The following is a 13,136-nucleotide window of genomic DNA, read 5'->3' as shown; positions in this document are numbered from 1 at the left end:
GGTTCTCTGATGGTGTATTGTTTAATGACTACTGAGAAGAAAAAAGTTCTCAGTCGGCTAATATTAACGAATAAACTTGCGAATGTCAAATTATGTTTTTACCTTGTGCTCAGTTCTAATGGGAATATACAATCTGGCAGATCTCTCGGCTTCTGCACTTCATCGTGCCTTTGATTTTGTATGATAAAAACGATTTGAAATATATAGAATGCTATTTATACAGATCAGAGAGAAAAACACACACACACACACACACACACACACACACACACACACACACACACACATATATAAACACATATATATATATATATATATATATATATATATATATAAAATTACAAATTCACATTAAATTCAATTGTTTTAATAGAATAAAATGGCTGAGGGGCTGCACATCTGTTCCTAAATCTCAGATACTGAAGTGTACTTTCCCTGCTCTCTAAATGGAAGTGCAGTTTAATCAGATTAAAACGTGTGTAGGGGACAGGAAGTAAATGAATGTGTGTGTGTGTGTCAGGGGTTTTCTTTGCCCAGACGGCCATGTTTAATGAACGTGGGACTGAAACAACATGACCCACGATACATTGCGCATGCACCAGCCGGACGCGTCTGATTGGCTGCACGGCTCGCGTGCGTCGAAGGATTTTGCCGGAAGTTCAAATGGGTTTGTGTCAAATGTAGCCGAGCTGCCAAAGGAAACATCTGAGTCCTGCTGTGTGATAGACTTTAAAACAGAACATAAAGGTGTGTGTATTAATTTTTTTTTCTTCTTCTTCTCTGGTTTATAAGTGTGTTTGAGTGTGTGTATGAGTGTGTGTGTGTGAGTGAGTGTAAGTGTGTGTGTAACCGACACTGATATACTCGAGCAGGAAGCTGAGCTCCAGTTTCATTAACGCTCGCTGTTTTTACTATTGTACTGAATACAGCGACTGAAGCTAGCGTGCTAACCTTAAACAGGACTTTTCCTAGCTTCTGGGGCATTTATTACAATCATAAAAAATATTATTGTTCTTATTATATTTTTGCACAATATATTTTTTTGATAATAAAAGTTATTTTGCGTAGTAAGTGGATATTCCTGCGAAGTCATTTATATTTTACATTTTGACTTTTGCTACGCTAATTCCAAACTCTCATCACTATCAGTCTGAGACACCACTGATTTCCGTCTGTTTATCACAAAAAATGGTTAATTTACTATTATGTTGTGCATATTTACAATTTCTGCGGTTCGAATCGGCAAACCTGGAGGTTTTATAATATAAATAAAATCTTCGAGAAGGTTCTGTGGTCGAGTCCCGTTTAGTGACATGACTGAAGGGGAAAGAAGTTCTGCTGATGGTGTGGATCAACAGACTGAACTCAAATTATTGTTTTTAAACTCACAAATAAACTTTGTGTTTGTGTAAACTGATAATTCTGTGTTGGAAAGTGAGCAGATATGGTAAATGCGAATCATTTTCTCTTTAGGATCTGTTTAATGGAAACAAAAGTAGAAAAAAAAAAGAAATAAAAAAACACATGGGTGACAAAAAAAATGCAGTTTAATACAGTCAAATTAAATCCTAATTGGTAATACCCTATTTAAATAAAAAAATAAAAAAAGATAGATCAGTCTTGATCAATACAAAAGTGCTTTGAGTCTCTAGCTATGAATACGCTACACTAGATTACAAACTAAATATAAGTCAGACTACAACTCTTGATTTTTACAAAGCAAACTTGGAAAGTGCTAATTTAAGTGTTTCAGGAAGAGGAAGTTCTTCAACCGAAATAACAAGAGCGTGAACAAGCATCTGGGCAGCCTGTGTGGACGAAAAGGTCGAATCCTTCTGATGTAGAGAAGAAATGGACTGGAACCAGCCACATCAGCAACATGTGAGGAGAAGGACAGTTGATTGTCCACAGTTACTCCAAGATTACGAGCAGTGGCTGAAGGGGAGAGCAGAGAGTCATGGAGAGTTATTCGGAGATCTTGATCTGGAGATGAATCACCTGGGATGAGCAGCAGTTCTGTTTTGCTGGGGTTGAGTTTTAGTTGATGAGCACTCATCCATGAAGATATGTCTGTCAAGCATGCCGAGATCCGAGCGGAAGCTGTGGTATCTGAGGGCGGGAAAGAAAAGATGGGATGGATGGATGGATGGATGGATAGATAGATACAACTTTATTGTAATCGCATAGTACAAGTATAAAATGTGTGTGAAAGAAAATTTAGAGCAAGATGTATGTGTGGCACAATATATATGTAGAGAAATATTGTGTGTGTGTGTGTGTATTACATATACACAGGTGCATCTCAATTAATTAGAATATCATAAGTTGATTTATTTTAGTAAACCAATACAAAAAGTGAAACTCGTATATTATATAGATTCATCACACTTTTTATATATATTATATATATCACTGATATATTTCAAGTGTTTATTTCGTGTTTATTTTGTCTCACATTTAACAAAAACCCACCAATTTATTTTCAAAAAATTCGAAAATATTGTGAAAGAGTTCCATATTGGAGACTCGCAGTGTCTCACTCTAATCAGTAAATTCAGTCCGAACACCTGTAAATGTTTCCCGAGCCTTTAAATTGTGTCTCAGGCTAAACAGTTGACAGTTGTCCAGAAGACGATCATTGACACCCTGCACATGGAGGGTGAGACACAAAAGGTCATCGCTCAAGAACCTGCTGTTTACAGAGTGCTGTATCCAAGCACATTAATGGAAAGTTGAATTGAAGGAAAAAAATTTGCTAGAAAAAGGTGAAGCAAAGCCCATTCAAGAATATGTGGGAGATTTATATAGTGGACTGCAGTTGGAGTCAGTGCTTCAAGAGCCACTACACATAGACGTATCTATGGGCTACAACTGACGCATTCCTCGTGTTAATCCACTCCTGAACCAGACACAACGTCAGAGGTCTTACCTGGGCAAAGGACAAAAAGGACTGGACTGTTGCGCAATGGGCCAAAGTCGTCTTTTCAGATGAAATGAAAGAAATCAAGGTCCCAGAGTCTCGAAGAAGAGAGAAGAGGCACAGAATCCAAGTTGCTTATGGTCCAGTGTGAAGTTTGCACAGTCAGTGGTGGTTTGGGGAGTCGTATCATCTGCTGGTGTTGGTCCACTGTGTCAGCACAGACATCTACCAGGAAGTTTTAGAGCACTTCATTCTTCACTCTACGGACCAGCTTTTTGGAGATGCCTACTTCATTTTCCAGTTGGATTTGGCACCTGCCCACACTGCCCAAAGCCCATGGTGTTGGTGTACTTGACTGGCCAGCAAAGTGACCAGACCTGAACACTTTAGAAAATCGATGTGGTATTGTCAAGACGAAAATGAGAAACAAGAGACCAAAACATGCAGATGAGCTGAAGGCCACGGTCATACAACCTCAGCAGTGCCACAGACTGATCACCTCCATCCCATGCCGAATTGAGGCAGTAATTAAAGCAAAAGGAGCCCCTACTGAGTACATATACAGAAAACATACATACTTTCAAGAAGACCAACAATTCACTAAAAATGTTTTTTTGATTGGTCTTGGGAAGTATTATTTATTTTTATATATATATATATATATATATATATATATATATATATATATATATATATATATATATATATATATATACAGTGAGGAAAATAAGTATTTGAACACCCTGCTATTTTGCAAGTTCTCCCATTTAGAAATCATGGAGGGGTCTGAAATTGTCATCGTAGGTGCATGTCCACTGTGAGAGACATAATCTAAAAAAAAAAAAATCCAGAAATCACAATGTATGATTTTTAAACTATTTATTTGTATGATACAGCTGCAAATAAGTATTTGAACACCTGTCTATCAGCTAGAATTCTGACCCTCAAAGACCTGTTAGTCTGCCTTTAAAATGTCCACCTCCACTACATTTATTATCCTAAATTAGATGCACCTGTTTGAGGTCGTTAGCTGCATAAAGACACCTGTCCACCCCATACAATCAGTAAGAATCCATCTACTAACATGGCCAAGACCAAAGAGCTGTCCAAAGACACTAGAGACAAAATTGTACACATCCACAAGGCTGGAAAGGGCTACGGGGAAATTGCCAAGCAGCTTGGTGAAAAAAGGTCCACTGTTGGAGCAATCATTAGAAAATGGAAGAAGCTAAACATGACTGTCAATCTCGCTCGGACTGGGGCTCCATGCAAGATCTCACCTCGTGGGGTCTCAATGATCCTCAGTAAGGTGAGAAATCAGCCCAGAACTACACAGGAGGAGCTGGTCAATGACCTGAAAGGAGCTGGGACCACCGTTTCCAAGGTTACTGTTGGTAATACACGAAGACGTCATGGTTTGAAATCATGCATGGCACGGGAGGTTCCCCTGCTTAAACCAGCACATGTCCAGGCACGTCTTAAGTTTGCCAATGACCATTTGGATGATCCAGAGGAGTCATGGGAGAAAGTCATGTGGTCAGATGAGACCAAAATAGAATTTTTGGGTCATAATTCCACTAAACGTGTTTGGAGGAAGAAGATTGATGAGTACTATACCAAGAACACCATCCCTACTGTAAAGCATGGGGGTGGTAGCATCATGATTTGGGGTGTTTTTCTGCACATGGGACAGGGCGACTGCACTGTATTAAGGAGAGGATGACCGGGGCCATGTATTGCGAGATTTTGGGGAACAACCTCCTTCCCTCATTTAGAGCATTGAAGATGGGTCGAGGCTGGGTCTTCCAACATGACAATGACCCGAAGCACACAGCCAGGATAACCAAGGAGTGGCTCTGTAAGAAGCATATCAAGGTTCTGGCGTGGCCTAGCCAGTCTCCAGACCTAAACCCAATAGAAAATCTTTGGAGGGAGCTCAAACTCCGTGTTTCTCAGCGACAGGCCAGAAACCTGACTGATCTAGAGAAGATCTGTGTGGAGGAGTGGGCCAAAATCCCTCCTGCAGTGTGTGCAAACTTGGTGAAAAACTACAGGAAACGTTTGACCTCTGTAATTGCAAACAAAGGCTACTGTACCAAATATTAACATTGACTTTCTCAGGTGTTCAAATACTTATTTGCAGCTGTATCATACAAATAAATAGTTTAAAAATCATATATTGTGATTTCTGGATTTTTTTTATTTAGATTATGTCTCTCACAGTGGACATGCACCTACGATGACAATTTCAGACCCCTCCATGATTTCTAAGTGGGAGAACTTGCAAAGTAGCAGGGTGTTCAAATACTTATTTTCCTCACTGTATATATATATATATATATATATATATATATATATAAAATGTGTGTATATATATATATATATATATATATATATATATATATATATATATATATATATATATATATATATATATATATATATATAATTTTTTATTTTTTTTATTTTTTTTTTTTATAAATTGGTATGTTTTCATTAAATGTGAGACAAAATCATCAAAACTGAAAGAAATAAACATTCGAAATATCAGTCTGTGTGTGATAAATCTATATAATATACGAGTTTTCTATTGAGGTGTGTGTGTGTGTGTGTGTGTGTGTGTGTGCGTGCACAATATGAGATATACACAACGATACAAAGGTTATGCATGCAGGTGTATATACAGATGGTTCAGTGCATCTGGAAAATATTCACAGTGCCTGACTTTTTCCACATTATGTTACAGCCTTATTCTTATATTGATCAAATGTATAATTTTCCTCAAAATTCTACAAACAATACCACACAAAGATGTTTGTTTGGAATATATATATATATATATATATATATATATATATATATATATATATATATATATATATATATATATATATATATATATATATATATATATATTATTATTATTATTTTTATTTTTGAAGTCAGCTCTTGAAACAGTATAAGCATCAACCTTATTAGAAGAGTAGACATGACATAATCTCTGTTTACTCTCGAAAAGCAAAAGTACAAGAAAGCCTGCAAAACACGTTTCAAATGGACAAATATTTAATGTCACAGCACTGATGTGCAGGATCAGAACTACTGCGCTCTCTCGCTCTCTCTCTCTCTCTCTCTCTCTCTCTATCTCTCTCTCTCTCTCTCTCTCTCTCTCTCTTTCCTTCTCAGAGACACAGAGAGAAACTTTGTTTGTGATGTTGATATGAAAAAAATGAAGCAGAAAACATCCACAAACATTAATGCACAAGGGAAATGTAACCGGCACCTAAAATATTTGGAATACTGTCTTTTTCAAATCAGTTCAAACTGAAACTGTTTATCTGTGGCATGTCTGTGCACACTCAGTTTCCTTTCAGAACGTTTCCTTCAGGATCATTTCTGCAGCTGAACATGAGCTAAAAGTCTCAAGCGGATTCATTTTGACACAATTCTTGTTAGATAAAATACACAATAAATATTGAAATGGCTCCTAAAACCTTTGCAGGTTTTCTTGTTCTGCTTCTTGAGAGAAAACAGGATTTGCTGGTTGACTGAGTGTTTATGATGATCATGTTTACTCTTCTAATAAGGTCGATGCTCATACTGTTAAAACGTTAGTGTTCGTATTCTGTATTATCGATATTGTGGATTATGATTGTCCTATATTCCTGATGGACTTCAACAGTGCAGCTTTACCACTTTGCCTCCTTAATGCACTTCAAATACTTAAAGTTATGAAAGGACTGCATGAGCCACTTTACTGGGCAGAATGCGTTAGAAAAGACCAGATTATAGATATAATATAATATGATAACGTGACATCAGAACTCTGGGTATCGTTCCACTACCTGATACGGCTATGATTCTGGCAATGTCCAACAGTTTTCTTCCTCAGAGTTACCCATGATGGTTGGTAATTTCCGTGATTAATGGAGGAGGAAGAGTATGCCGCACCTTCCTCCCAGACCACGTGTCTATTGAAGATAGCAAAAAAAGTGCTGATTGAATCAGAGGTTTCCTATCCAAGGTTTCAGGCCGTTCTCTTTCCTAGAACCTGTGCTCAGCTTATTAACTGTGGGTTTTCTACTAATATGCACTATTCCAAGTTCGCTTCCATTAGATTTACACTCTCACCTTTTTTTTTTTTTTGACTGTTCTGAAGGTTGTTTCATCACATTGACCTTCCTGAAGACAGCTGAGAAGGGCATCAAAACAATGGCACTGAGCGTACCATGAGGTTTGAGCTGCGGACCTCAAATGAAACGTCGCATTCAACTTTGACAACCAGGTATCCGTTTTCTTCTGTCAATCCACGGCTGCTTTTATTCTAATATCGAGTTTGTTCACAATTGTTTTTCACCCTCTAAAAGCTAGGGCACGTTTTATGCATGGTATAAATTGTATCCCAGGTCAACCTGATAACTCTTCACAAGTAGTGCTGCTAATTTCATCGTAAAGATTATGCTCACCCAGAACACACTTTCAGCACATTAGTACAGTCTGACTCTGTAGCACAGCGCTCTGTCGGATTCTAAGATGTGATTGGTCAGAAGGTGTTTAGATCAATAGCATGGCCCTGCAGGAAGTGGCATCTGTATTTTAAATGACAAGTTCAATAATAATGCCGCTAATCGCTAATTAACAAAGAATAACGTAAGAATCATCTCTGTTAAGGCTTTTAGATATTTGTTTATTTTTAGTCTATGAAAGGAGTCTATGGTGTTAGGTGTGTTATGTTTTCCTGCTTGGGAAATTCTTTAGGACAGGGAACTTTGTGACCGCAGGGTTCTCTTTCACATGACAAACTGAGGGAAATTGTTAAAAAGCTGTATTTAACCAGCCATATACATTTGTGTGAGAGTATGTTTTTCAAGGCCACTATCACCTTCTCATCATGGATCTAAATCTTCATCATGATTTTATAAAGCTAATTAACAAAGTTTTATGCAAACAAAAGGTCATTGGACGAAGGACAAAAGGAAATCGAACTACCATCCGATTCAGCTTTGCTGTCGAAATATTGTACTGGCCGGTGCATATCTTTAACCTGCCTGCGCAATGTAGCGCAAACTGCATCTTTGCTTTTCTTTCGACCTGAATTCTGAGTTGCTGAACAAACCTGTTGCTTAGCAACCGCATGTGGTCGCCGTGTAGAACCGTGGGTATGTGTTTAATCGACTCAAGATCTTCAGTAGATTGTAAAAAGCCTGAGGCATATCAGTTAATATTCTTTCCTAAGAGTTGCTTTGCTGAAAAAGTTTGATTTCACGAGAACTTTATTATTTGAATTTGTCACTTGTTTTTTATAGTTAAAATGTAATGCGTCTAAATCTTGAATCTCTCTTTTTTTTTTTCTCTCGATCATAAAACAATTGGCACAGTTCAAACAAAATGTGCGTTTTGGGATTTGTGGTATTGTTTTTGCGTCCGATTGAAGCAAAAAGCAGCAATTGAGGATTAATTTGAGTCATTAACTGGTGACCGAAGAGCACAGCACACTGCCTGGGACAAAGACACACTGTTGAGTTGGAGTCTTGGCAGCTTCTTAATGGGCTGTTTGTGTTTTTCTAGCTGTCATGGAAACCAAGGCAAATGGTTCGATGGAAACCAAAAGGTATGTACTACACTGAGCTGTGTGTCTTTTTTATTTTATTTATTTATTTATTTTTCTCCAGCCTCATGATGATCACCTTCTTTTACTAAATATCTGCTTCCTGCACCTGAATGATATTTGAATTTTTGTTATGTAGATAAAAGATTAAATGAAAATAAATAAGTAAATACACCATCTAACTGCGCTACACGTTTGTATTGCATCTATAGTAATGATCGTTTTTGTATTCACATTTACTGGTGAATGTCAGCAGTCTGGCATGTTAAATTGTTAAAAAGAAATTAAGGTGTAGTATTCGTCAGTTGTAAATCAACCTGGAACGTACAGTATAAAAACAACATTTTGTGGGCACCTTACAATAAGAGCTGTTTGTGTTTTCTACACATTGATTTCCTCATTCGCTGTTATAATAACCTTCCCCTCTTCCGGAAAGATGTTCCACTAGATGGAACATCTGGAGTGTGTGTGTGTAGAGATTTGTGCTCATTCAGCTACAAGGGTGTTGTAGAGTGAGGAGACCTGGGGAGCAGTCAGCATTCTAATTTATCTTAAAGGCCTTCGTGGGGTTGAGGTCAGAGCTCTAAAGCAGGTCACCTCAAGATTTTCCATTTTAAACTCTGTAAAGCCATGTCTTCATATAGATCGCTAGACATTGTCAAACCCCGGGAACAGGTTTAAGTGAAGGGAAAGTTTCATGCTACCGCATCCAAAAAAATCTGTGCGTCTCCAACGTATGTGGTTCTTCCACCAGCTGTTACCACAATGACTGCAAAAGTCAGGTGTCCCAATACCTTTTTGTATATAGTGTATGCCGGACAATAAAACGTTCCTCAGATAAAGTGAGATCAAGTTGCTCAAAAATAAAGTTTTGGAAAATTAGCATCCGTTCCAAAGTATTTGTTTAAATTTGGATGCTGACATTTTGTTGCCATTGTAAAACAGTGTGTGGAGAGTTGTGCAAAAAATATTAATGATACTAATACTAAAACTAACCTTAATGTTAAGATCTAATCTTACCTAATTTACCTCTAAAAGCTTTACAACTATTTGTTCATTTATTTGTAGTATTAATAACATTGCTGTGAGGTTTTTGTTGGGAGTGACGAGGATGGACAGGATTAGAAACAAGCTTATTAGAGGGATGGCGCATGTAGGACGTTTTGGGGACAAGGTGAGGGAGGTGAGATTGAGATGGTTTGGACATGTGCAGAGGAGAGAATGCTGAGGATGGAGCCACCAGGAAGAAGGAAAAGAGGAAGACCGAGGTGGAGGTTTATGGATGTGGTGAGGGAAGACATGCAGGTAGTTGGTGTGAAAGAGGCAGATGTAGAAGACAAGGGGGTATTGAGACAGATGATCCACTGTGGCGACCCCCACTGGGAGAAGCCGAAAGAAGAAGAAGAAGTATCAATAACATTGCTGAATCCTGAATATCAGATTTTTACTTTTTACTTGATCTGTCAGGAGTGACGCAAAACAATAACATATCGTTAGCTGTTTAATTATATTGTATAGTGGCCATGATGTGCAGGTTCTTGCTCTTCGGCTGTTAGACTCATTCATTGCAACAAATTGTAGTTGCTTCGAGATGGAAGTAAAATATGTTTTAATGTATTCATTGCTTGAGAATCCCTTATTGTCATGAACTGTAATTGACTGATTATCATAAACAATATATTGAATAATTTACACCGGGATTGAAAATGTTGATCAATACGTGTTTGTTTTGTTTTTTGTTTTTCTCACAGTACGGTGGAGAACGGGCAGCTTCCCGACCCCGCCCACTGGGCCGTAGCCGATGTTGTCAATTATTTTAAAGCTACTGGATTTGAAGAGCAAGCCAACGCTTTCAAGGATCAGGTAGAATATATGGTTATATTGGTGTAGTTTTTAGGCTTTTTGTTTTTGTTATTGGGTCACTTCCAGAAATGTCCTCTTGTGCAGTACCTCAAAAGATGTGTTTAGACCAAATCTGTGGGCATAATCTAGTGGATAAAAAATAATAAACCTAATAATAACCTATAATCCGTGAAACGAGTTAGTTCTTGCCGTTCGTTCGCCACCCCCTATTTTGTTTCCTCCCGCTCTCTTTTTTGGCAAATGCTGAAGATGTTCCCACGTTCAGAGCTTTAAGTTCAATGTTTACCTCTGGGCGTTACACTAATCGACCCAATGGATTCTTTTAATAAATGCAAAATTACATTTAATAAGAACATTTCACCACAGCAATTAATTATCCCAGAGTTGTTAGGCATGCTGTTATAAACGTGTGTCTGAGCGACAACTATTGTTTTTGTTATAAACCAATATGAACGTGGTAAAGACCGTGATGGCGTTATGAAAACGGGAATATCGCTTTAGTGGTTTTGTCCGATACGACCCGAACCTTTTGTTCCCGCAGGAAATCGATGGCAAGTCTCTATTGTTAATGACTCGCAACGACGTCCTGACTGGACTCTCAATAAAACTGGGCCCGGCTCTGAAGATTTACGAGTACCACGTGAAGCCGCTTCAGACCCAACACTTAAAAAGCAATGCCTCGTAGCACTCCGGACGGGACGAGCCTGGAAAGACAATCACACCATGGAACAGCAGGGTCACTGCAGACTGAAGTCAAAGCCATGTTTCTCATGCGCGTTTTTATGCATCGTTGTCGGCAAATACACAAATTTTAATGTGAGTTTCTTTCTCCTTCTAAGATAGTTGTACAGGTACAACTCTTTCTCTTTTTGGTGTGGGTGTGTGTGTTTTTGGAGTGGGTGGAGCTTGTTGGACTGCTGTTATGACTGAAGTTTGTTTTAAAGAAAAAAAAAACCCAGTCTGCTCCTTTTCAAACATGTAAATATGTCCAAATATTGTTTTGTTTGCAGTTTTTAAAAATTTTAACGTAAACTATCGTGTGAAAGTATACGGCACTAAGACGGTAAACACTATTGTGTAAGGTGTTGCTAGGTGTGACCTTTCAGAGGTTTTATGGAAATTGAACTTATTGCATTATTGTTCTGTATATAAAAAAAAAAAGTGACTAAAGGAGTGGCGGATCAATTCTTTTGTTGGTGCTTGCTTCCTCTTCTCCTTAAGGGTATTTAAGTCTGTAATGGTTCTAACTTACAACACACATGATCGTGTCCGGCTGTGAAAACTAACCTTGCTGCAGCTGCATGTGTTTATTTATTTTTTTTTTTTTCTCTTTTTTTTTTATAAAGATTTATTTAAAATATATACTTGAGGAAAAACTCAGCAGTGTAACAGGTAGCTGATTACCAATGAGAATCACAAAATTATTCTATTTTTGTTTTATTTTGGTTTTAATAAACCAATAATCCCTCGCTTTGATGCAGCTTGTTGCTGGAAATCGGTGGTGTTTCTGATGCCAGTGTTTAAGAATTTACGCTTGTGTTTATTTTTACAAAGAGACCGCATTTGTCTGCAATACAGGATCCACTGAATGTCAGATTGTCTGCAATAAATTACGTTTGAATGAAAAAAAGGCACAGACTCAACCATAACCTCGATCATTCCAGTGATAAAAGTAACAGCTGGCAACCCAATAACTCATCATTACAAACTTTGTATGCAAGTATCATGATTGGATGCCAAAACGATTTCTTTAATCACTCTATTTTGCTAATTTGCTTCATTATATAAGGAATGAAAGAAATCCATACCTTTTTAATGTTTTTTTTTTTTTGTCTTTTTACAAATGTTATGTTTTTAATTTCAAATACCTTTAGTTAGCGATTAAAAAAATAATTACACCAAGCCCTACACCATGTTGTGTACTGATATATATATATATATATATGTGTATATATATATATATATATATATATGTATAAAGGTTACGAGAGATCTCTTTATTCATCCCAGGGGGAAATTGATGGATTACAGCAGCACAGAAAGTAAAACATATACTGTTCCCATTCAAATTATTTATTAAAACTCTTATTTATTAAATGTAATCAGTTTTGCTAATATTTAGACACACTGGCCAATTCAGGTCTTTTTTTTTTTTTTTATTAACTTGTATGTTTCTTTATTTATTTTTAATTCATTGACTCCATTTGTAAAATCTGTATAAATTTTTTTATAATAATCTTTTGGCTCCCCCAATTGTTTTCCTGAACAACTTCACAGTTTGGCTTGCGGTTTCCTGCAAACAGTTCCTGTAATGTTGCCCGACGGATTATCGAGCGGTAGAAGGACCTGAAAGAGAAAAAAAAAATATGGGAAGCCTTGAAGTATTATAACACTTAAAGGATTGCATGTTCATGAAAATGTATTCCTGGGAGGCTAAGATTCGTCCTAATGACTACAAGTCATAAATCTGAGTCTCAAGACTTCCAGGGAGGACGCTGTTGTATTCTTGTGATCTTTTCCGTGAGCTCGCTGAGGAAAGTGAGTCTTTTTTTTTTTTTTTTTCTTTCTTTTTTTTTTTTTTTTTTTTTAAATAAAATTTACTACATTTATTCAATTGTAATTAGTGTTTGTTCTTTTTTTTCCCCTCTAACATTTGCTGATGTTCTAATGAACTAAATAGCATTAATTGTCATTGTATATATAAATATTTATAAATGTATTTAAATATATATATATATATATATA

At 37.0% G+C, this 13,136-nt stretch overlaps 2 protein-coding genes across 4 annotated transcripts in view; one reads left to right on the top strand and one right to left on the bottom strand.

Moving 5' to 3' along the window:
• Positions 1-584: 584 nt before the first annotated feature.
• On the top strand, positions 585-13,005 carry samd13 (sterile alpha motif domain containing 13). 3 transcript variants are annotated; one of them, XR_014536343.1, is made up of 5 exons: positions 585-747; positions 7,080-7,205; positions 10,280-10,391; positions 10,933-12,336; positions 12,373-12,743. XR_014536343.1 is itself a non-coding variant. In XM_083558662.1 (5 exons), exons 3-5 carry the CDS (start codon positions 8,494-8,496, stop codon positions 11,074-11,076), a joined length of 294 nt encoding a protein of 97 aa, XP_083414788.1. In that variant the 5' UTR covers positions 592-747; positions 7,080-7,205; positions 8,489-8,493; the 3' UTR covers positions 11,077-13,005. The 3 variants fall into 3 exon arrangements, 2 of the variants coding, with proteins under 2 accessions (XP_083414787.1, XP_083414788.1); XM_083558662.1 differs by adding an exon at positions 8,489-8,531 and having other exon boundaries at positions 592-747; positions 10,933-13,005; XM_083558661.1 differs by having other exon boundaries at positions 10,933-13,005.
• The window catches only part of uox (urate oxidase), a 13,440-nt gene continuing 12,677 nt past the window's right edge, over positions 12,374-13,136 (bottom strand). Inside the window, exon 9 of the mRNA XM_083558618.1 lies at positions 12,374-12,737. Within this exon, the coding sequence (XP_083414744.1) occupies positions 12,663-12,737 (75 nt within the window). The 3' untranslated portion in view covers positions 12,374-12,662. The remainder of the gene's footprint in view (positions 12,738-13,136) is intronic.

The sequence above is a fragment of the Silurus aristotelis genome (assembly GCF_946808225.1).
Source record: "Silurus aristotelis genome assembly, chromosome: 13".
Taxonomy (NCBI): Eukaryota; Metazoa; Chordata; class Actinopteri; order Siluriformes; family Siluridae; genus Silurus; species Silurus aristotelis.
The sequence above is the reverse complement of the archived record's forward strand: the minus strand, read 5'-3'. Positions and strand labels throughout refer to the sequence as shown.